The sequence below is a fragment of the Somniosus microcephalus genome, unplaced genomic scaffold, assembly GCF_052327205.1.
Source record: "Somniosus microcephalus isolate GS21.2 unplaced genomic scaffold, FLI_Smic_1.0 unresolved_chr2, whole genome shotgun sequence".
NCBI lineage: Eukaryota > Metazoa > Chordata > Chondrichthyes > Squaliformes > Somniosidae > Somniosus > Somniosus microcephalus.
Genome location: NW_028225180.1, coordinates 72,841,943 through 72,867,398, shown reverse-complemented (window position 1 = coordinate 72,867,398; position 25,456 = coordinate 72,841,943). Strand labels below are relative to the sequence as shown.

The window sequence follows — 25,456 nt, the reverse complement described above, 5'->3', positions numbered from 1 at the left end:
GCATGGAACTGTGAGCACTTGGAGAGAAACCCCCACTTCCTTGTTGTCTGCCACCAACATCCCTCTCATGGGTCAGGCCCACTTCAGAGCTAGTAAGTGGCTTGACAGCACTTTGCTGCAATTCAGGGGGGCCATGAGAACCCATTTCTGAACTGGCAGTCCTACTCCAGAGGACTTCCATGAAGCTCTGGTTTCTCTGCCCAATAGCTGTCTGATGTGCCTCAATGAATCCGAGACTCGACGTTAACGGAGCAAAGCAAGGCTTTTATTAACTAAGAAAGTAATACACAGTGGAGAAGTGTCTCCCATCCAAAGATCTGCTGCACTGTCTATGAGACAGTGCAGCCTGCTTAAGTAGTGGCCAGGTATGGGCGGAGCCCTACACACAATACAGTACGGAGGGGAAATGAAACTGAAATTAAACTAAACACAGAGAATACAGTGCCTGAGAACACAAAGAATACAGTGCCTGATGAACAGCATATTTCATCACATTCACCCCTTCTATAGATTTAGTCTGTTCGGGGGTTTGATAGTCCTCTGTGACCGACGTGGTGCCGCGGGTGTCGGCTGCGTGTCCCCGGTGGCCTCCTGGGTCTCTGCCAGGGGCGCCGCCAGGGTTGTTGAAGGGGTAGTTGGTGGGGGCACCATTGGTCGATGTTCTTCCGGGGGTGATGAAAGAGTAGTGGGTGGGTAAGAGTTGCTGTGATCGCTGTTGCTGTTGTTGTCGTGGCTGTTGTCATTACCGGCTGGGGCGACGTCTTTTATGGACACGGTGTCCTCCCTTCCGCCGGCGTGCCGGACATACGCGTATTGGGGGTTGGCGTGGAGTAGGTGCACTGACTCCACGAGAGGGTCCGTCTTGTGGCCCCTCACATGCCTTCGTACAAATACCGGACCTGGGGTGGAGAGCCATGACGGCATGGATACGCCTGAGGTGGATTTCCGGGGAAAGACAAACATTCGTTCATGAGGCGTGGCATTAGTGGCAGTACACAATAGCGACCGTATCGAATGGAGCACATCTGGGAGGACTTCCTGCCAGCAGGAGATAGGGAGGCCCTTGGTCCTTAGAGCTAGAGTGACTGCTTTCCATACTGTCCCGTTCTCTCGCTCCACCTGGCCGTTACCCTGGGGGTTGTAGCTGGTGGTACGGCTCGTGGCGATCCCCCCTGGACAGCATGTACTGGCGTAGCTCTTCACTCATGAAGGACGCCCCCCTATCCGTGTGGATGTAGCTTGGCATACCGAACAGGCAGAACAGGCTGTTGAGGCATTTAATGACCGTGGCGCTGGTCATGTCTGGGCAGGGGAAGGCGAATGGGAAACGGGAGTATTCGTCCACAATGTTCAGGAAGTAAACATTGCGGTCGACTGACGGGAGGGGGCCCTTGAAATCTAAGCTGAGCCGCTCAAAGAGCCGTGTAGCTTTGATTAAGTGGGCTCTATCTGGGCGGTAGAACCGAGGCTTGCACTCAGCGCAAGTGCGGCAGTTCCTGGTCAGAGACCGAACTTCCTCAATCGAGTAGGGTAAGTTGCGGGACTTTATGAAGTGGAACAGCCGTGTGACCCCTGGGTGGCAGAGGTCGTTGTGGAGGGTCTGTAGCCGATCCCCGGTGGCGCTGGCACACATCCCTCGTGAGAGGGCGTTGGGGGATTCGTTAAGGGCCCCTGGCCGGTAAATGATGTCATACTCGAAGGTGGAGAGCTCGATCCGCCACCTGAGAATCTTATCATTTTTAATCTTCCCCTTCTGTTTATTATTAAACATAAACGCTACCGACCGCTGGTCGGTAAGTAGGGTGAAGCGTTTGCCGGCTAGGTAGTGGCGCCAGTGGCGCACTGCCTCCACGATGGCTTGGGCCTCCTTTTCCACGGAGGAGTGTCTGATCTCGGGCCCTTGGAGGGTCCTCGAGAAGAAAGCTACAGGCCGCCCCGCCTGGTTGAGGGTGGCCGCCAAGGCAAAGTCAGACGCATCACTTTCCACTTGAAATGGAGTGTTCTCGTCCACTGCCTGTAGCGTGGCCCGCTCAATATCCTGCTTAATGCTTTTGAAGGCGGCGTGGGCCTCAGCAGAGAGCGGAAAAGAGGATGCTTTCAAGAGGGGGCGGGCTTTGTCGGAGTAGTTGGGGACCCATTGGGAATAATAAGAAAATAACCCCAGGCACCTTTTCAGGGCTTTGGGAGTGTTGGGCAGGGGCAGCTCCCGTAGGGGGCGCAATCGGTCGGGGTCTGGTCCGATTTCCCCATTCTCCACCACGCTGCCTAGTATGCAGAGGCGCGTGGTGTTGAAAACGCACTTGTCCTCGTAAGTGAGGTTGAGTTTTTGTGCGGTTTTCAGGAACCTCCTCGAGGTTCGAGTCGTGATCCTGCTGGTTGTGACCGCAGATGGTGACGTTGTCGAGGTAGGGGAAGGTTGCCTGCAAGTGGTGGTCATCGACCATGCGGTCCATCTCCCTCTGGAAGACCGAGACCCCATTCGTCACCCCAAAGGGGACTCTGAGGAATTGGTAGAGGCGTCCGTTCACCTCGAAGGCAGTGTACGGGCAGTCCTCTGGTCTGATAGGGAGCTGGTGGTACGCTGACTTGAGGTCGATGGTGGAGAACACCCGGTATTGGGCGATTTGGTTCACCATCTCGGATATGCGGGGTAACGGGTAGGCGTCTAGCTGGGTGTATAGATTAACTGTCTGGCTATAATCTATCACCATCCGCTTCTTCTCGCTACCCCTCACCACCACCACTTGGGCGCGCCACGGGCTGTTGCTGCGTTCAATAATGCGCTCCTTCAGGAGCCTGTCTACCTCGGTCGCGATAAACCGCCTGTCCTCCCAGCTGTACCTCCTGCTTTTGGTCGCTATTGGCCGGCAGTTGGGAGTAAGGTTCGCGAATAGCGAAGGCGGCTTTACCTTCAGGGTAGCCAGACCGCACACTGTGAGGGGCGGCTGGGACCCACCGTAATTGAGCGTGATGCTTTGGTGGTGGCACTGGAAATCCAGGCCCAAGATCACGCTCGCACATAGATTCTTCATGATTAACAATTTAAAATTATCATATACAGTTCCGTTAACGGACAATTGTACCGCGCAGTAACCCATAACGGTCGATGTCTGGGTTTTATCAGCCATAGAGATGGTGCCCCGAGCAGGGACCACCGTTAGAGAGAGTTGTTCTAGTTCAGGGTGGATAAAACTCTCCGTGCTTCCACTGTCAATTAAACATTTAACCCCGCACCCGTTTACCTCGATGTCCACCATTGATTTGGATAGCGGGTGCGGTCTGGTCTGGTCCACTGTGGCCGATGCTACTGTAGGGCCCTGATCGAGACAAGATGGCGTCCACGCTGTCTGCTCACAAGATGGCGGCCCCCACGAGGTCGGGCAAGATGGCGTCCAAGATGGCCGCTCCCTCGGTGCACACGCGGCGGTGGCGGGTTTTCCAGCGGGGTTCCCTCTGCACACCTTCCCAAAGTGCCCCTTCTTACCGCACTTAAAGTAGGTGGTGCCTTTCGCCGGGCACAGGTTTCTGGTGTGCTTCGGCTGCCCGCAGAAGTAGCAGTTGGGGCCCCGACGCGTCGCAGCTGTCGTAGGGCTTCTGGGGGGAGAGCGGGGCCCCGACGGTGTCGGGCTGCCGGGCGGGGAAGATGCCTTCCAAGATGGCGGCACCCTTGGTGCACACGTGGCGGCGTGGGCGGCACGGGCTGAAGAGTAGGCGTCCGAGTTTCTCTGGGCCACATCCAGGGATCGCGCTGTGTCCACAGCCTGTTTCAGGTCCAATCCCGTTTTTTCCAGTAGTCTCTGCCGGATGTAAGTGGAGCTGAGGCCTGTGATAAAGGCATCGCGAACAAGCTCGTCAGTGTACACTGCGGCTTTTACATCTTGGCACTTGCAGCCTTTGCCAAGCGTTTTCAGGGTGGCTAGGAACTCATCCAGCGATTCCCCAGGTCGCTGTGCGCGAGTAGCGAGCAGATGCCTAGCGTACACCTCATTCGTAGGCTGCTGGTAATGCGCCTTTAGGATGTCGCAGGCGGCCGGGTACGTGTCGGCGTCTTGGATGAGGGGGTAAACTCGGTGGCTTACCCAATTCCGCAGGATTCCGAGTTTCATACTTTCGGCGTCCGTAGCGCCTGTGACGGCTACGGAATTGTCCAGGAAGAATTCCATACACTTAAACCAGTGTCCGAAGCGTGCCGATGTGTCCGAAGTATGCTGGTCCAAATCCAAACGTTCGGGTTTCAAGAGTTGATCCATTGCGTTGAAAATTTAGTTAATAAAATTGATGTGCCTCAATGAATCCGAGACTCGACGTTAACGGAGCAAAGCAAGGCTTTTATTAACTCAGAAAGTAATACACAGTGGAGAAGTGTCTCCCATCCAAAGATCTGCTGCACTGTCTGTGAGACAGTGCAGCCTCCTTAAGTAGTGGCCAGGTATGGGCGGAGCCCTACACACAATACAGTACCGGAGGGGAATGAAACTGAAACTAAACTAAACACCGAGAATACAGTGCCTGAGAACACAAAGAATACAGTGCCTGATGAACGGCATATTTCATCACACTGTCCATCGCTCCTCCAGAGATGTCAGTCTATTCTGAACAATGACCATGTTTTCAACACTTTGGCGACTTAGCTCCTCCGTGGCCGTAGCCATCCTCTCCCCTACCGTAGCCATCCTTTCCACGGAGGCTGCCATCCTTTCCGTGGTGATGCGTTCATGCGCCAGTGCCGCCACAAAGGCTCTGCTCATGTTCGCGATGGACTCCTCCATCCTGTCCACACTCGCAGCGATCCTGGAGACAAAACCTGCCAGAGACTCCTGCACCTGTCCCTGGAGTTCCAGCACCGCTCTCCTTCTGGATGGACCTGGAGGCACAGGGTCGACATGCAGCAGAGCCGAGCTGGGAGCACCCTGCGCCCTCTGACGAGGACTCTCCCTCTGTCCCTGTCTCCACAAACTGCTGATGCTCACTTGTGAGCTGTGATACACCAGGTGACAACACTACTCTATCTCGCGAAGGTCCCACCGAGGTGTGCGTATCTGCACTGGTGCTGGGTGCGCTTAATTCTGGTGACGCTGCGCCCTCAGAGGTTGCAGCTTCCTCTGAGGAGTTTTGTGGCTCAGGCTGTTCCTCCTGGACAGTGGGGAGGGGGGCTGTCGATGGTGCTGTGGGGGAGTAAAGGAAAGAGTTAGACATGTGAGAATAAACCTTGCATGCACATTGAATTGTGCAGATGATCATAAGTCAATCTGATAGAGCATCAGAATCAATATCAATCACTCCTGCAATGTCAGTGAGAGAGATGAAAAACTATTCTGTCACCAGCTTGCTCTGATGCGCCCGTCTGTCCGTCCCCCACTTGCGCATCCTCCTCGACTCCCACGATCTTGAGGGCCGCCTCCTCAGCGTTGGTGAGCTGGGCTATTGAGGGTGGCCCTCCTCCTGTCTTTGCCCTTTCCCTCTTATTGTGGGCTTTCTTTTCCTGCAATGAGGGACACAAGTGGAGTTTGAGTGAGAATGATGGAGTGAGTGTAGAGAATCCATAGCATAGATGCTTAGAAGGACACAAAGATGGAGTGAGGTCCCAAGACCAAGGGCCCTCCCTGTGTGTTGTAAGTTGTTGTCATAGCATAACAGTGATAGGGAGTGTGAGGGCTGCATAGTCGAATAGTTAAGTGAATGTAAACATACAGAGAGAGGGAATGGTTAAGGATGTAAGGTTAAAGTGGGATGTGGAGGAGGAGGTTGGCAATGAAGAGTGCTGGTGATGAGAGGCGATGGGGAGCAGATTGAGGGTCATGGTGATGTAATACTCACTTTCCTGTGCGGAGAAGGTCATGAAACCTTTTTCTGCACAGCAGCCAGGTTCTGCTGCACATTGAGATGGCACTGACCTCCTGTGCCACTTGCAGCCGCACAGCTTTGGTCTGCTGGGGAGGCTTTTTCCTCCCAGATGAAGGAAACAGCACTTCCTTCTGAGCTCTTGCTCCCTCCGCCAGAGCTTGGAGGGAGTCCTCATCAAAGCGGGGTGCCCACTTGGGCATTGACCTTGCCATGTTTGCACCACTAATCCCTCAGAAGTCTCAGCAAAAAAGTTGCAAGGCAGAAAATGAAGCAAGGCTGCTTGCAGCCCTTAAATGCAGCTGCATAGATGACGTCATCAGAGGCGAGTTTCAGGACCAAAAGACTCATTGGGCCAGGGGTTCCCACACGCTGGAAATCAAGTGGCCAATTAGGGCAAAATCGCTCAATTGTACCGCCTCACATCGGAGGCCGGGGTGGGAACTGCCGACCACCTGACCCGCCCCAAATGACAAAATCCAGCCCTGTGTCTCTGAAACACTGGGAGTTGTCAGGTTGGTTGTGAGGCGCAGGCTGTCAGTCAGCTCCTGTCATAGCGTGGGTGATGCGGACGTCCTTGTGGTCCCTCGCTCGGACGATGACATAGTCCAGCAGATGCCAGTGCTTGGAGCGAGGGTGTTGCCATGAAGCCTTGTACTTGTCTCTCTGACGGAACAAAGCGTTGGTTATGACAAGGCCATGTTCTAAGCATTTCATCAGGAGGAGGGTACCGTTGAGTAGGCTTTCCCTACCCCCTCTCTGCCGATCACACCTCCTCAGAGGTCTGTGTCCTTTCCAACTCTGGCGTTAAAGTCGCCAAGGAGGATCAGCTTGCCGCCCGTTGGGACTCGGGCAGGGATTGTTCAAGGCTGGAGTAGAATTCCTCTTTGGTCTCGTCTGTGGCTTCCAGTGTTGGGGCGTACGCACTGATGACCGTAGCGCACTGGTTCCGGGCTAGGGTGAGCTGAAGAGTCATGAGGAGGAGTATCTGAGACGTCCAACTAGCTCAATTTTTATGGTGAAGCCTACCCCATGAAGGCGGCGTTCTTCTTCAGGTTTGCCTTTCCAGAAGAAGGTGTAACCACCGCCTTGCTCCTTGAGCTGGCCTTCCCCTGCCCGCCGGGTCTCGCTTAGGGCGGCGATATCTATGTCGAAATATCTGGCCTTTAGGCCCAACAGGTACATCACTTGATTAGTCGCCACTCCTCCGAGCTATCTTTTTTCATCGTATCCTTCAGATAAAGCACACAAAGCTAGCCTTTTAATCCGAGACTGACTGCAGGCTCTGGAAAATTGCTGTCTCCAAATGGTAAAATAACATAAGAACATAAGAAATAGGAGCAGGAGTAGGCCATTTGGCCCTTCGAGCCATTCAGTAAGATCATGGTTGATCTTCTACCTCATCTCCACTTTCCCGCACTGTCCCCATATCCCTTGATTCCCTTAATATCCAAAAATCTATCGATCTCTGTCTTGAATATACTCAACGACTGAGCCGCCACAGCCCTCTGGAGTAGAGAATTCCAAAGATTCACCACCTCTGAGTGAAGAAATTCCTCCTCATCTCAGTCCTAAATGTCCTACCCCTTATTCTGAGACTGTGACCCCTGGTTCTAGACTCCCCAGTCAGGGGGAAACATCCTCCCTGCATCTACCCTGTCAAGTCCTGTAAGAATTTTATACGTTTCAATTAGATCACCTTTCATTCTTCTAAACTCTAGAGAATATAGACCGAGTCTACTCAATCTCTCCTCATAGGACAATCCCCCTATCCCAGGAACCAGTCTGGTGAACCTTCGTTGCACTCCCTCTATGGCAAGTATATCCTTCCTTAGGTAAGGAGACCAAAACTGTACGCAATAAAAACACAGTAATAAAAGTATTTAATAACGGTACGCAAATGCCAAGAGTTAATGAAACTATGAACCTAAATAACTAAAATTAACATTAACATTACAGTAGTGTAATATGTGTCCAGTCTCTTCCCACCTACATTCGCGACTCTTCCGACGCCCTCCGCCACTTTAACAGTTTCCAGTTTCCTGGCCACAACCATCTCCTTTTCACTGTGGACGTCCAATTCCTCTACACCTCCATCCCCCACCAGGACTGCCTGAGGGCGCTCCACTTCCTCCTTGAACAGAGTCCCCATCCACCACCACCCTCCTCTGCCTGGCTGAACTTGTTCTCACGTTGAACAACTTCTCCTTTGACTGCACTCACTTCCTCCAAATTAAAGGTGCTGCAATGGGAACCCGCGTGGGATTTGTGGAACATTCTTTGTTCCAGTCCTACTCGGGTCCCCTCCCTCACCTCTTTTTCCGGTACATTGATGACTACATTGGTGCCGTTTCCTGCTCTCGCCCTGAACTAGAAAATTTCATTCACTTTGCTTCCAATTTCCACCCTTCCCTCGCCTTCACATGGTTTATCTCTGACTCTTCCCTTCCCTTCCTCGACTTCTCTGTCTCCATTTCTGGGGATAAGCTATCGACAAACATCTTCTATCTTCTATATAGCTTCTTCTATCTATCTATATCTATTCTATTCTATCTTCTCTATATATATATATATATATATATATATATATATATATATATATATAAAAGGATCGATCTGTGTCTGTCCGGCTATACACTCTAAAGTTATAGAGCGTACCTACACGTGCGTCACATCAAAAGAAAGCTTACGATTCCGGAACGGTCATAAGCGTATTTACGTTTCGGTCGGACAAAAATTGCGCCCGCGGTATCCAAAAAACGTTCAAAATTCCGCTCATTATCCGCTCGTTAGCATCGAGTGCCGTGAAGGTCGACCAATCGTACAGTCGAGCGACCCGACGGTCGACCAATCGCTGCGTCGCGGGGGCGGGTTTGTCGGGCGGGCGGGCCGTCATAGAGTCGAGTGACAGGACCATTGACCAATCCTACACTTCAGTGACCTGGCGGTTGACCAATCGGTGCGTGTGTGGGCGGGACTTATCATTCTGAACCGAGGTGTCAGCCATCTTGATTCGTAAGTTTATTTTTTTTTTCCACTTCCTGTACGTGTGCAGGGGATTTTATCCACCACAAATTTGATACTTAGGAGCCCAACTAACTCATTATATAATTTGTGTGTAATAAATGAGTCCATTATCTGTTTCATTTCTCCAGGTCTGCTGTCTGCAGGCCTCAGGCCTTCAAGCCTGGGCCTGTCCTTCCCAACCACGCCCGAGCTACGCACCGGATGTCCCGCTGGGCCCGATTCCGAACCAGCGGCCAGCCATCTTGGTGAAGGCTGGCCACAGGGCCCACAGAGGGAAGCGAGCAGGTTACCGGGGGGCGGGGCTCAAGGGGAGGGGGTAGCGGGAAGGGGGAGCGGAGAGGGTTAACCCGGTGACCGGGCTCGGACAGCCACAATTGGCCGTCTCAACCCGCTCAGTCCCGGTCCCGGAGATCAGGAGGGCGGAGAGGGGAGGAGGGTTACCCTGGCAACCCGGCCAGGCCACCCGCAATCGGCCGTCTCAACCTGCTCAGGCCCAGGCCCGGTCCCAGAGATCGTGAGGGCGGAGAGGGGAGGAGGGTTACCCCGGCAACCGGGCTTGGCTAGCCGCAATCGGCCGTCTCAAGCCGCCTCAGGCCCGGCCGCTGGAGGGGGGGCGGGGCTCGGGGAGCTGGGGGGGGCGGGGCTCGGGGAGCTCCCCTTCCGCCCCCCCTTCTTCTCCCCCTTCCGCCCCCCTTCTCCCCCAGTCGCGCGCTCTCTTCCCCCAGTCGCGCGCTCTCTTCCCCCAGTCGCGCGCTCTCTTCCCCCAGCCGCGCTCTCTCTTCCCCCAGCCGCGCTCTCTCTTCCCCCAGCCGCGCTCTCTCTTCCCCCAGCCGCGCTCTCTCTTCCCCCAGCCGCGCTCTCTCTTCCCCCAGCCGCGCTCTCTCTTCCCCCAGCCGCGCTCTCTCTTCCCCCAGCCGCGCTCTCTCTTCCCCCAGCCGCGCGCTCTCTTCCCCCAGCCGCGCTCTCTCTTCCCCCAGCCGCGCTCTCTCTTGGCCCCAGCCGCGCGCTCTCTTGGCCCCAGCCGCGCGCTCTCTCTCTCTCTCTTCCAACAATTTTTTGAGGATGTAACTGGTGAAATAGATAAGGGAGAACCAGTGGATGTGGTGTATTTGGACTTTCAGAAGGCTTTCGATAAGGTCCCGCATAAGAGATTAGCGTGCAAAATTAAGGCACATGGGATTGGGGGCAGGGTATTGACTTGGATAGAGAACTGGTTGGCGGACAGAAAGCAAAGAGTTGGAATAAACGGGTCGTTTTCCGAGTGGCAGGCAGTGACTAGTGGGGTACTGCAAGGATCGGTCCTAGGACCCCAGCTGTTCACAATATATATTAATGATCTGGACGAGGGAATTGGATGTAATATCTCCACATTTGCAGACGACACAAAGCTGGGTGGGAGGGTAAGCTGTGAGGAGGATGTTGTGAAATTCCAGTACTATTTGGACAGGTTGGGTGATTGGGCAGAAACATGGCAAATGCACTATAATGTGGATAAATGTGAGGTTATCCACTTTGGTGGCAAAAACAGGAAGGCAGATTATTATTTGAATGGCAATAGATTGAGAGAAGGGGAAGTGCAAAGAGACCTGGGTGCTATTGTGCACCAGTCGCTGAAGGTAAGCATGCAGGTGCAGCAGGCAGTTAAGAAGGCAAATGGTATGTTGGCCTTCGTAGCAAGAGGGTTCGAGTACAGGAACAAGGATGTTGTACAGGGCCTTGGTGAGACCGCACCTTGAGTATTGTGTGCAGTTTTGGTCGCCTTACCTGAGGAAGGACGTTCTTGCCATGGAGGGAGTGCAGCGAAGATTCACCAGGCTGATACCTGGGATGGCAGGAATGACGTATGAGGAGAGATTGTGTCGATTGGGCTTATACTCACTGGAGTTTAGAAGATTGAGAGGGGATCTCATCGAAACCTATAAAATTCTGTCAGGCCTGGACAGACTAGATGCAGGAAGGATGTTTCTGATGGCCGGGGAGTCCAGAACCAGGGGTCATAGTCTAAGGATAAGGGGTAAGCCATTTATGACTGAAATGAGGAGGAATTTCTTCACCCAGAGAGTGGTGAACCTGTGGAATTCTCTGCCACAGAGGGCGGTGGAGGCCAGCTCATTAAATATATTCAAGAAAGAGTTGGATATATTTCTTGAGGCTAAAGGGATCAAGGGATATGGGGAGAAGGCAGGGACAGGGTACTGAAATTGGATGATCAGCCATGATCTCATTGAATGGCAGAGCAGGCTCGAAGGGCCGAGTGGCCTGCTCCTGCTCCTATCTTCTATGTAACAACATGCCCTCAAAAAAGCCTCGGCACCGCCGCGTACTTCAGCTAGTCTATATAAAACGGTTGGTCTGTCTGTCTTTCTGTCTGTCCGGCTATACAATCAAAAGTTATAGAGCGTACCTACACATATGTTAAATCAAAAGAACGCTTATCATTAGGGGACTCTAATAGGCGTATTTACTTTTTGGTCAGACAAAAATTGTTCGGACAGTATACAAAAAACGTTCGAAAATCCTCAAAACTCCGCTCATTAGCGGTTGACCAATCCTACCTCTCATTAGCATTGAGTGACGTGCTGGTTGACCAATCCTACAGTTCAGTGACCTGATGGTTGACCAATCGGTGCGTCACGGGCGGTACCTAATCCTCCAGTCTCCCGAAACTTCCCTGCCATTTTTTTCATCCCCACAGCACCAGCCAAACAAACCCCCACATTGCGACTCCGGGAGCGGCATGTGAGTTTACACACAGCGGGCGGGGGAGCGGCAGCGGCCGGCCGTCAACCGCGCCACCCGTGGGGGAGCTCAGCTGGGGTCCGTCTCGGCCAGAGAGCCCGGCCGGGCCTGAAGCGCTAGGCCCCGCACGGCCGGTATCACAACGCCACCAGGCCTCGGGCGCTAGGCAGGGAGAGGGGAGGGAGGGGATGGAGGGAGAGCAAAGGGGGAGAGGGAGGGACAGAGAGAGGGGGACGGAGGGAACGGAGGGAGAGCAAAGGGGGAGAGGGAGGGACAGAGAGAGGGGACGGACAGACAAGGGCAGGGGGACCGCGCAGCCCAAAATTGCCCTGGCAACGCCGGGCACCCCCAGCTAGTCCACTATAAGCCCACTGACTCCCACAGCTACCTGGACTACACTTCCTCCCACCCTGCTTCCTGTAAGGACTCTATTCCATTCTCCCAGTTTCTCCGTCTCCACCACATCTGTTCTGACGATGCCACCTTCCATACTAGTGCTTCCGATATGCCTTCCTTATTCCTCAACCGAGGATTCCCCTCTACCATGGTTGACATGGCCCGCGACTGTGTCCATTCCATTTCCCGCACTTCTGCTCTCACCCATTCCCCTCCCTCCCAGAACTACGATAGGGTTCCCCTTGTCCTCACCTTTCACCCCACCAGCGTCCACATTCAACGGATCATCCTCCGCCATTTCTGCCACCTCCAGCGTGATCCCACCACCAAACACATCTGCCTCTTTCAGCATTCCGAAGGGACCGCTCCCTCCGCAACACCCTGGTCCATTCCTCAACCACCCCCAACAGCCCCTCCCCTCCCCACGGTGCATCTCCTGCGCTTGCATGGGAAGGTAACACCTGCCCTTTTACCTCCTCCCTTCCCACTGTCCAGGGCCCCAAACACTCCTTCCAGGTGAAACAGCGATTTACTTGTACTTCTCGCAATCTAGTATACTGTATTCGCTGCTCACGATGCAGTCTCCTCTACAGTGGGGAGACCAAACGCTCATTAGGTGACCACTTTGCAGAACACCTCCGTTCAGTCCGTAAGGGTGACCCCGAGCTTCCGGTCACCTGTCACTTTAAGTCTCCGCTCCACTCCCACTCTGACCTCTCCATCCTCGGCCTCTTACACTGTTCCAACGAAGCGCAACGTAAGCTCGAGGAACAGCACCTCATCTTTCGATTAGGCACTTTACAGCCTTCCGGACTCAACACTGAGTTTAGCAATTTCAGACTATAACCCCTGCCGCCATTTTTTCAGACGGCAGCTGTTGATGATTCTACCATCCCCATTTGCGACATTTAACCACTCCTACACCCTCCACCCTATCACCCCTTTTCTTCTTTCCTCCCCTCCCTCCTTTCTCTGCCTCTGCACCTGCTTAAAATCTGTTACATCTCGAACTTTTTCCAGTTCTGACGAAGGGTCACAGACCCGAAACGTTAACTCTTGTTATTTCAGTGTAATATTAGTGTTTATTTTATTAATTTAGGTTCACTATTACTTTAATAAAGGGATTTTTGACATTTGAATGCCTTTATCACTGTTGAAGAGCTAGCACTGGTACAGATGTGATGGGCTGAACGGCCCCCTGCTGTGCTGTAATTTCTATGATTCTACAGGTTAATGAACATGGGGGATTGTGGCCTTTTACAGAAACCTCTGTTTCCCCCAATTTTGTTTAAGACGACCCCTTCTGGCTATTGGAATATTTTCTGTCTTTTGCAGAGACCCTGTAATGCAAATATATCCTGTTTATGTAGCTTGAAGTGCAGAGGAAGTTCAGAGATTAAAAGGTTACTTTCACCTTGAAGGGTCTTGTCGAGAAGCTGACTGGAGAGGCGGTGGTGGCTGCAGTAATGGAAGGAGCAAATGAGAAGAAACTGAAGAGATCACAGTTGCAGCTAAATAGGAAAAGGTCAGTGGCCCAGAAATTACAGCACAAAATGAGGCTATTCAGTCCATCATGCCTGTGCTCTTCACTGGAACTAAGAACATAAGAAATAGGAGCAGGAGTCGGCCATTCGGCCCCTCGAGCCTGCTCTGCCATTCAATAAGATAATGGCTGATCATCGACCTCAACTCCACCATCCCGCACTATCCCCATATCCCTTGATTCCCTTAATATCCAAAAATTTATCGATCTCTGACTTGAATATACTCAACGACTGAGCCTCCACAGCCCTCTGGGGTAGAGAATTCCAAAGACTCACCACCCTCTGAGTGAAGAAATTTCTCCTGATCTCAGTCCTAAATGGCTGACCCCTTATTCTGAGACTGTGACCCCTGGTTCTAGACTCCCCAGCCAGGGGAAACACCCTCCCTGCATCTACCCTGTCAAGTCCTGTAAGAATTTTGTATGTTTCAATGAAATCACTTCTCATTCTTCTAAACTCTAGAGAATATAGCCCTAGTCTACTCAATCTCTCCTCATAGGACAATCCCCCCATCCCAGGAACCAGTCTGGTGAACCTTTGTTGCACTCCCTCTATGGCAAGTATATCCTTCCTTAGGTAAAGAGACCAAAACTGTGCACAATACTCCAGGTGTGGTCTCACCAGGGCCCTATATAATTGCAGTAAGACGTCTTTACTCTTATACTCAAATCCTCTTGCAATAAAGGCCAACGTACCATTTGCTTTCCTAATTGCTTGCTGTACCTGCATGTTAACTTTCAGTGATTCATGTACAATGACACCCAGGTCCCTCTGAACACCAACATTTCCCAATCTCTCACCATTTAAAAAATACTCTACTTTTCCAGTTTTCCTACCAAAGTGGATAACTTCTCATTTCTCCACATTATATTCCATTTGCAATGTTCATGCCCACTCACTTAGCCTGTCTATATCCCCATGAAGCCTCTTTGCATCCTCCTCACAACTTACATTCCCACCTAGCTTTGTATCATCAGCAAACTTGGATATATATATTGGTCCCCTCATCCAAATCATTGATATAGATTGTGAATAGCTGAGGCCCAAGTCCCCAGTATCCTGGCCAATAGTTATCCCACAATCAACATCACTAAAACAGATGATCTGGTCATTATCACATTACTGTTTGTGTGAGCTTGCTGTGTGCAAATTGGCTGCCACGTTCAAAAAGTACACTTCAAAAGCTCATGAAAGACGCTATATAAATGCAAGTCTTTCTTGGTGTGCAGTGTGCCTCCTTTACCTTAATAATGTGCCATTGGTGGCAGGACCACACTTACCACCAAGGCCACATGCTCAATGTTAAAGCACCACAAGTCTATTCTGCCTTCACTTGCTCCTTCTGGCGGCCAATTACAGGGTGCTATTGGTATTAGGGTGTAGTGAATGGTGCACGGCCCAGAGGAAAGGTGGGCAGAAAAGTACTTACCAAATAGGGCAATACAACATCTCAGCAGGATGCCAATAGTCTTCAAGAATCCAAGTCTGCGTCGCTCCTGATAGCACTAGACCATGAGCCCTAGCCTGGGGTTATTATCACCGCGAGCCCTAGTCTGAGGTTACTGTCACCGCGAGCCCTAGTCTGGGGTTACTATCACCGCGAACCCTAGTCTGGGGTTAATGTCACCATGAGCTCTTGTCCGGGCTTACTGTCACTATGTTTAGGTTGTTGTCACAACCCATAGTGTGGCGTTCTCGTCACCTTAACCATAGTGTGATGTTACTGTCAGTGCGACCAAAGTGTGGAGACACTGTTGTCACGAGCTGTAATGTGATTTTACTGTCACCGTGAGCCATCATGTGGCGTACTGTCACAAGCGAGGCCTAAACGGCGAGAGACTAATAAAACACTGGTGTCATTTATTTTTAAAGGTGTAAAAATGCCCTTATGGACATCAACAATAAAGAGAGCACGGCTGATTCAGAGCTGGGGAGTGAGAAGAACAGGAAGGTAAGGATGTGAAGGAGCCCGTCCCACTGGTTTATACTCACTCACGTTTTTAACTCCATTGCTTCGCCAGGTGGATTATTCTAAATCTTTAGCACTCTGAGTAAAGAAATGTTTTCAAAAATCAGTTTTAAATCAAATTTTCCTGAAGGGCTGGGTTTTACCAGCCCTGAGGCGGCAGGTCTGGAGGCGGGACTGCTGGAAAATCAAAAAGAATGGGAGCGGGTCCCGAAACTGCCTCCAACCAATCGTCCCAGGAGTCGGGTCCCCGATTTGCACAAGGACCCGACTCCTAGTGGCAGGAAGAGGATTACAGCCACTTAACTGCCTGTTAACAGGCAGTTAAGAGGCTTTTTCCCATTTTGGGACTTCTGCGGGCTTCCCGACATCGGGGAACCCCACCAGGGTAAGTGAGGCGTGCTGTGGGTCTACTGTAATGTTGGTGTATAGATGACAGCTGCAGAAGTGGTGTGAAGGATGCAATGGGACACTGGTGAGTATCAGAGATAAGGAAATGCTGGGAAAGTCAGGGCGGGTTTAACGAGGCCAATCAGGGGAAAATGGCGTCTGGCGTCGGACGTCGCTGGGGGCGGGACTAGAACCTGGAAGGCAGCAGTCCCGCCCCCAACTTGTCTCGGCAGGTAAAATCCAGCCAAGTCTTTGTCATCTTGTCTTTTCCACTGGCCTGACAAACCTGACAATTATAGTCTCCTACCCTGTTTAACAAAAATAGTTTGCATTTTATGAGATTTATCTCCTCTCTGAAGATGCAGTTGCACACTGACTGAGCAGTCTGCCTCATTCAAATTTATATAATTTGTGCTCGTTCTACATTACCTAGCGTACACACAGTGTACCCAGTCAGTTATACATTACCTACAAAAGGCAAAATACTGTGGATGCTGGAAATCTGAAATATAAACAGAAAATGCTGGAAATACTCAGCAGGTCAGACAGCATCTGTGAAGAGAGAAACAGAGTTAACGTTTCAGATCGATGACCTTTCGTCAGAACTGGAAAAGGTTAGAGATGTAACCTGTTTTAAGCAGGTGTAGGGGCAGGGAAAGCGGGGAGGGGAGGAAAGAACAAAAGGGAAGGTCTGTGGAAGGCAGAGTGTTTTATTGACAAGGGATGATGGTGCAAGGCAAAAGGGGGTGGGAATGGGACAAGTGAAAAAACAAAAGATGGGTCTAGAGGAGCTGTATATGGCAACAGCAGAACCATTACCAGCACCTGCTGTCTGGAAAAAATGGGTGCAGTAATTATGATCTGATATCTTGAACTCTAAATTGCCTAATCGAAAGATGAGGAGCTGTTCCTCGAGCTTGATTGGAGCAGTGTAGGAGGCTGAGGACAGAGAGGTCGGAGTGGGACGGAGGAATAAAGTAACAGGCGACCGGAAGCTCAGGATCACGCTTGCAGACTGAACGGAGGTGTTCAGCAAATCGACCACCCAATCTGCGGTGGGCTCCCCAATGTAGAGGAGACCACATCACCAGCAGCGCATACAGTACACTAAATTGAAAGTACAAGTTTCACCTGGAAGGAATGTTTGGGGCCCTCGACAGTGGGAAGGGAGGAGGTGAAAGGGCAGGTGTTGCATCTCCTGCGCTTGCATGAGAACGTGCTGTGGGAAGGGGAGCGGGTGTTGGGGGTGATGGAAGAGTGGGCCAGGATGTCGCAGAGGGAACGGTCCCTTCGGAAAGCTGAGTCTTGGAGATGAAGAAATTCATCAGTTGTTTGCATTCTGTAGTGGAGGCGAGAGTGAAGGGTTTGAGGAGGTGGTTAGTTGTGGAGAAAAGAAGCCTTGGGTTGTCCTTGGCTTCCAGTATCCCATGAATATTAGGAGGACTTGGCTCAGGAGGTGCAGTAATGCCTTCCGGACTCAACATTGAGTTCAACAATTTCAGATCATAACCACTGCTCTTATTTTTTTGGACAGCAGTTGCTGGTAATGATTCCGCTTTTGTCATTTTCAGCTCCTGTGGACCCGTCTTCTGCTTCTTATTGTTCCATTACCACCTTCTTTCGCTTTGCACCATCATCCCTTTTGTCGTTTAATCTCTCCTGCCTTCCACCCTATCACAGACCTTCCCTTATCCTGTTTCCTCCCCTCCCCTATTTCCCTGCCTCTGCACTTGCTTAAAACCTTTTACATCGCCAGCTTTTTCCCAGTTCTGATGAAAGGTCATCGACCTGAAACAATAACTTTTTCTCTCCCGACAGATGCTGCCTGACCTGCTGAGTATTTCCAGCATTTTCTGTTCCAGCATCCACAATATTTTGCAGTAATGCTTAACGTGGTCGAGCAAAATCCGGTAGTGAATGACTAGACGAGTTGTACGTCAGGTGCATACAAGTTTCCAGCCCTCTGACTTGAGGGAGAGAAGATGGTAACTGTACCTGGGGGAATGACAAGAATGGGTGACAGTGAGAGACTTGGTGGGAACAGATGTCAAAGACAGAAGCAAGGGAGCTGGCCAGCAGCAGCAGAGCTGTTGCGACAAGTGGAGGGTCAGAGGAGAAGGAGTTGGGAGTTTGAGAGCGAGTTGGTGAGGAAGAAGGGGGAGAGCGTTTTTCCCCACAGGCAGATTGTGAAGAGTTGTGGGACTGAGGAAGGTAGGGATCTGGATGGAATAGGAAACAAAGGAATGGTCAGAGATAGCTTGATCCAAGATTGACAGCCTGGGAGCAGAGAGAACAAGGGGGTAAATTTCCTCGGAATTGCACCTGCTTTGCCGCTGTAACTTCACCGGAAGTGCGGCAGGGTCAACGGGGTTTCCGCCCCTGTTATGGAGCAGGAGCAACCCCGAGGAAATTCCCGACCCTGGAGAGATGTTGAGGTCAAGGGGTGGCATGGCTATTGGTGGAAGAGTTTATGTGAAGCGTGAGATTAAGTGAGAATAGGAGGGTATAGAAGAGGGGGATAGGGTAGGTTGATGCTGGGCTAAGAGAGAAGGTCTTGGTGAGGAAGTTAGCGTGGGGCTTTAGAGAATGGTACATGACACATATTTATTGAGAGGCTGGAGGGGTGGAAGAAGGCAAGGTGCTTGAAGGACATGAAAATGCGAGAGGCGTAGGGGCGAGGCTACACCACTGCTGTGGCGGTTTGGGAAAGGCAATTAATGGATAGCCAGGGTGGCAGGACCTTTGAGAAAGAATGATTTGCTGCCTATAAGTCAGGTTTCTGTTGGCACTGAGATATTGATAGATTCTTCCACGATGTGGTCATGGATTTGAGAGCCCAGTGACCAAGAGTACAATCATTCTGAAAGGTTCTACTGGGCAGGGCAGTGATCAATGAGCTGCTGGTGGAGTCAGAGGGCAGGGCTGTGGACGAGGTAAGAGAAGTTAATCTTAAAGAAAAGAAAGAGAGACTTGCATTTCTACAGCGCCTTTCACGACCACTGGATGTCCCAAAGCGCTTTACAGCCAATGAAGTACTTTTGAAGTGTAGTCACTGTAGGAAACGCGGCAGCCAATCTGCACTCGGCAAGCTCCCACAAACAGCAATGTGATAATAACCAGACAATCTGTTTTAGTGATGTTGATTGAGGAATAAATATTGGCCAGGATACCGGTGATAACTGTCCTGCTCTTCTTCGAAATAGTGCCACGGGATCTTTAAAGGACCTTTAATGGATAAAGGAGTGAGCTGGTGCAGATGGCCACTGGTAACGGAGAATGAGACAGTTGGGGTTCCTGCTCCGGGAGAGCCAGTGACTGGTGTTTGTAGGAGAAGGGAGGCACAGACGGAGGGTGTGGGCTTGTTCGAGAGCATCTCAAGTCTGGGGCGGTGGCAAGAGAGGAGGTAAGTTGGGGCGGAGAATCGAGGGTATCATGGCACTGGAGAAGGGGGAAATGAAAGAGGGATTTATTGGGAACTGGTGCCTCGGCCCGCATTGGGAGCTGGTGATGTGGCTTGGTTTGGGAACTAATTGTGGAGAGCTCACAAATTAACCACACTGTACCCCAACATGTTGAAGCCCCAACATTCTTCACCGCCAGCAACTCTCAAGTCTTCATGTGCCATCAGTAATGTTTTCCTGCCCATATTAATGGGCAGAGTAGAAATAGAAGGATATTTCAGATGAATACGTGGCTAGAGGAATGGTGCAAGGGGGAGGGATTCGAGTGCCTGGGACATTGGAACCGGTTCTGGGGGAGGTGGGACCAGTTCAAACCGGATGGTCTGCACCTGGGCAGGGCTGGAACTCATGTCCTAGGGGGAGTGTTTGCTAGTGCTCTGGGGGAGGGTTTAAACTAAAATGGCAGGGGATTGGGAACCTGAGCAGGGAGACAGAGGAAAGGGAAACAAGGATAAAAGCAAAAGATAGGAAGGAGAAAAACAAAAGTGGCAGTCAGAGAAATCAACGGTTTAAATCAAACGTGGCCACAGTAAATAATAATTCTAATAGGTCTAAGAGCGTTAAAAAAACAAGCCTGAAGGCTTTGTGTCTTAATGCAAGGAGCATTCGTAATAACATGGATGAATTGACTGCGCAAATAGAGGTAAATGAATATGATTTGGTTGGGATCACGGAAACGTGGCTCAAGGATGGCCAAGGCTGGGAACTCAACATCCGATATTCAGGAAAGATAGGCAAAAAGGAAAGGGAGGTGGTTAAAGAAGGGATTAACACAATTGTAATGAAGGATATTAGCTCTGTTGATGTGGAATCTGTATGGGTAGAATTGAGAAATACTAAGGGGAAGAAAACGTTAGTGGGAGTGGTATATAGACCTCCAAACAGTAAGGCGGAGGTTGGGGATGGCATTAAAAGGGAAATTAAAGAAGCGTGCAATAAGGGCACAGCAGTCATCATGGGTGACTTTAATCTACATATAGATTGGGCTAACCAAATTAGTAACAATACTGTGGAGGAGGAATTCCTGGAGTGTTTACGGGATGGTTTCCTGGACCAATATGTCGAGGAACCAACCAGAGATTAGGCCATCTTAGACTGGGTATTATGTAACGAGAAAGGATTATATGATCGAATTCTTCATTAAGATGGAGAATGAAGTAGTTGACTCAGAGACTAGGGTCCTAAATTTAAATAAAGGAAACTACGATGGTCTGAGGAGCGAGTTGGGTGGGATTGATTGGGGAATGTCACTCAAAGGGTTGACGGTGGATAGGCAATGGTAAACATTCAAAGACCGAATGGATGAACTACAGAATTTGTTCATCCCAGTTTGGCATAAAAATAAAACAAAAAAGGTGACTCAACCGTGGCTAACAAGGGAAATTAGGGATAACATAAGATCCAAGGAGAGGACATATAAATTAGCCAGAAAAAGCAATAATCCTGAGGATTGGGAGCAGTTTAGGATTCAACAAAGGAGGACAAAGGGATTAATTAAGAAAGGGAAAATAGAATATGAGAGTAAGCTTGCAGGGAACATAAAAACTGACTGTAAAAGCTTTTATAGATATGTGAAGAGAAAAAGATTGGTGAAGTCAAGCGTAGGTCCCTTGCAGTCAGAATCAGGGGAATTTATAATGGGGAACAAAGAAATGGCAGACCAACTAAATACATATTTTGGTTCTGTCTTCACAAAGGAGGACACAAATAACCTCCCAGAGATGCCGGGGAACATAGGGTCTGAGGAAAGGATGGAACTGAAAGAAATCAGTATTTGTAGGGAAATGGTGTTAGGAAAATTGATGGGACTGAAGGCCGATAAATCCCCAGGGCCTGATAATCTACATCCTAGGGTACTTAAGGAAGTGGCCCTAGAAATAGTAGATGCACTGCTGGTCATCTTCCAGAACTCGATAGACTCTGGAACAGTACCCATGGATTGGAGGGTAGCTAATGTTACCCCACTATTCAAAAAAGGTGGTAGAGAAAAAGCGGGGAATTATAGACCAGTAAGCCTGACATCGGTAGTGGGGAAAATGCTAGAGTCTATTATAAAAGATGTAATAGCAGAGCACTTGGAAAGCAGTGACAGGATTGGACAAATTCAACATGGATTTACAAAAGGTAAATCATGCTTGACTAATCTACTGGAATTTTTTGAGGATGTAACTGGTAAAATAGATAAGGGAGAACCAGTGGATGTGGTGTATTTGGACTTTCAGAAGGCTTTCGATAAGGTCCTGCATAAGAGATTAGTGTGCAAAATTAAGGCACATGGGATTGGGGGCAAGGTATTGACTTGGATAGAGAACTGGTTGGCGGACAGAAAGCAAGTTGGAATAAACGGGTCGTTTTCCAAGTGGCAGGCAGTGACTAGTGGGGTACCGCAAGGATCGGTCCTAGGACCCCAGCTGTTCACAATATATATTAATGATCTGGACGAGGGAATTGGATGTAATAGCTCCAAATTTGCAGACGACACAAAGCTGGGTGGGAGGGTATGCTGTGAGGAGGATGTCGTGAAACTCCAGTACTATTTGGACAGGTTGGGTGATTGGGCAGAAACATGGCAAATGCACTATAATGTGGATAAATGTGAGGTTATCCACTTTGGTGGCAAAAACAGGAAGGCAAATTATTTTTTGAATGGCAATAGATTGGGAGAAGGGGAAGTGCAAAGAGACCTGGGTGTTCTTGTGCACCAGTCGCTGAAGGTAAGCATGCAGGTGCAGCAGGCGGTTAAGAAGGCAAATGGTATGTTGGCCTTCGTAGCAAGAGGGTTCGAGTACAGGAACAAGGATGTCTTGCTGCAGTTGTACAGGGCCTTGGTGAGACCGCACCTTGAGTACTGTGTGCAGTTTTGGTCGCCTTATCTGAGGAAGGACGTTCTTGCCATGGAAGGAGTGCAGCGAAGATTCACCAGGCTGATACCTGGGATGGCAGGAATGACGTATGAGGAGAGATTGTGTGGATTGGGCTTATACTCACTGGAGTTTAGAAGATTGAGAGTGGATCTCATGGAAACCTATAAAATTCTGTCAGGCCTGGACAGACTAGATGCAGGAAGGATGTTTCTGATGGCTGGGGAGTCCAGAACCAGGGGTCATAGTCTAAGGATATGGGGTAAGCCATTTAGGACTGAAATGAGGAGGAATTTCTTCACCTAGAGAGTGGTGAACCTGTGGAATTCTCTGCCACAGAGGGCGGTGGAGGCCAGTTCATTAAATATATTCAAGAAGGAGTTGGATATATTTCTTAAGGCTAAAGGGATCAAGGGATATGGGGAGAAGACAGGAACAGGGTACTGAATTTGGATGATCAGCCATGATCTCATTGAATGGCGGAGCAGGCTCGAGGGGCCGAATGGCTTACTCCTGCTCCTATCTTCTATGTTTCTATGTTTAATGCTGGTGAGCCATGCAGCTGGGCTTTCTTGTTCTCCCATTGCTGTGTAACTGCAGTAACATGAAAATGTTTTATTTTTTGGTCTAGAAACGAGCAAAGAAGCCTACCCAAGCTGACCGCACACTCACCAAGCAGCCCAGCTCATGGGGTTCAGGTTGGTACACTCTCGCTGGGCCAGGACGGTTACTTGGAGCCTAGAGCACACCATGCACAATGTGGCTCCAATTACAGGAAACTTTGTGCTATCCGGAGGTGAGCTATCCGGCAATCTGGAGCCACCGGCAAAAATCAGCAGCTGTTTTTTATTCTTTTTGTTTGTTTTTTTTGCTTTGTTTGAACAGTCAAGCTGTGCAAGGTCTGTAGCTATAGCAACAGCTTCAGCTACAGAGCTTGCAGGCCACACCCGAGTGTTTAGAAGCTGTTGCTAAGCAACAGTGTTTGTTGTCAAATACGGAGATAAGAATCTCCGTATCTCTCAACATTAACTCTGGAGAGTACGGCAGTTTTGAGGCAACGGCAGCAGCTCGGTCCTGTGGGTGCAGGATAGCACAAAGTTTCCTGTATTTAGGGGCATTATGAGCAACAAACTCACCCTTGCCCATCGGGTTAACTCTTCCATTAAAACAGCAGACATACAAATGCGCTAAGCATTCCTATATTGCATACAGAAATTGCTAGGCTAGTAGGTCTCAACTCTGAGAGACAAATTCCTTTTAGTTTCAAACACTGTCTGAAAATGGCACAACAATCCAGTAAGTGAGGTGTAGTATGCTTGTTTTTAAATAAGATCTCTTCTGAACTGCTGCGTGCTGGCAGATTTAAATTACACATAAACATGAGTATTAAATTACACTGTGCACCACCACATCGAGTATTAAATTACACTGTGCACCACCACATCATTTAATTGAGGTGTATGAAATTATGAGGGACCTAGATAGAGTGGATAGGAAGGACCTATTTCCCTTAGCAGAGCGGGCAATAGGTAGGAAGAATAGGGAGGTCACGTATCACTTGGAGGGTGCGAGTCTAGGTGGGGTAGAGGAGCAAAGGGATCTGGGAGTACAAATACACAAATCACTAAAGGTTGCAACACAGGTTAACAAGGCCATAAAAAAGCAAACCAAGCACTAGGGTTTATTTCTAGCAGGATTGAATTGAAAAGTAGGGAAGTTATGCTAAACCTGTATCGAACCTTGGTTAGACCACACTTGGAGTACTGCGTACAGTTCTGGTCACCATATTATAAAAAGGATATAGAGGCACTGGAGAGGGTGCAGAGAAGATTTACAAGGATGATACCAGAAATGCGAGGGTATACATATCAGGAAAGGATGAACAGGCTGGGTCTCTTTTCTCTTGGAAAAAAAAAGGGCTGAGGGGTGACCTAATAGAGGCCTTTAAAATTATGAAAAATTTTGATAGAGTGGATACAGAGAGAGTGTTTCCACTTGTGGGGAAGAGCATAACTAGCGGACATCAATATAAGATAGTCACCAAGAAATCCAATAGGGAATTCAGGAGAAACTTCTTTATCCGGAGAGTGGTGAGAATGTGGAACTCGCTACCACAGGGAGTGGTTGAGGCGAATAGCAGAGATGCATTTAAGGGGAGGCTGGACAAGCGTATGAGGGAGAAGGGAATAGAGGGTTATGCTGATAGATTTAGATGAGGAAAGACGGGAGGAGGCTCGAGTGGAGCATAAACGCCGGCATGGACTGGTTGGGCCAAATGGCCTGTTTCTGGTGCCGTATATCCTATGTAATTCTATGTAATAATCAGGGGGCATAGATTTAAAGTAATTGGTCAGAGGTTTAGGGGGAGTTGAGGAGAACTTTTTTCACTTAGAGGGTGGTGGGGGTCTGGAACTCACTGTCTGAAAGGGTGGTAGAGGCAGGAACCCTCCACACGTTTAAAAAGTACTTGGATATGCACTTGAAGTGTGGTAACCATAAGGCTACGGACCAAGAGCTGGAAAGTGGGATTAGGCTGGATAGCTCTTTTTCAGCCGGCACAGACACAATGGGCCGAATGGCCTCCTTCTGTGCTGTAAATTTTTATGACTATCAAACTGCCGAGCCTTACCTTATCTGTGTAGCAAACCAATCGGCTGTGAGCGATCCTGGGACCGTTTTTCTGTCTCATCAGGTAAGCCTGCAAATGCCGCTGACGGCTGGAGTGATGATGGCGTGAAGGAGCAGACCACTTTACATCAGACACCGAATCTTGGCTCACCAGAGGCAGCAGCAGGCGGGATCCTCCGGTTTTTAATCAGGTGATAGATATATGCTTTTGCTGTTTAATTAATCATAGTATTTTAAACCTGGTACTCTCCTCAATCTTTTACAGGAACATTTTTTACTATCTACATGGGGGTCCTAGGCTCAATCTATGCTGAGTGAGCTGGGATTGCATGCTTGTTGGCCTGAGCCTCCTTGGGCTTAGCAGGCGAAATTTCAGCTAGCATTCCAGCTCCTAATTATTACCTTGTGTCCTAATCACACCAAGTCCTGTTCCCCCCCATCACCCCCTGTCCCCCTGTGCTCGCTGACCTACATTGTCTCCTGCTCCAGCAACGCCTCAATATTAAAATTTTCATCCTTGTTTTCAAATCCCTCCATGGCCCTCGCCCCCTCCCCTATCTCTGTAACCTCCCCCAGCCATACAACCCTCCGAGATCTCTGCGC

General features: G+C 49.9%; 1 protein-coding gene across 1 annotated transcript in view; it reads left to right on the top strand.

Moving 5' to 3' along the window:
- The window catches only part of majin (membrane anchored junction protein), a 73,253-nt gene that overhangs the window by 35,951 nt on the left and 11,846 nt on the right, over positions 1–25,456 (top strand). The window contains exons 6-9 of the mRNA XM_085976066.1: positions 13,425–13,528; positions 15,420–15,498; positions 22,857–22,923; positions 24,918–25,044. Of these exons, the coding sequence (XP_085832192.1) occupies positions 13,425–13,528; positions 15,420–15,498; positions 22,857–22,923; positions 24,918–25,044 (377 nt within the window). The remainder of the gene's footprint in view (positions 1–13,424; positions 13,529–15,419; positions 15,499–22,856; positions 22,924–24,917; positions 25,045–25,456) is intronic.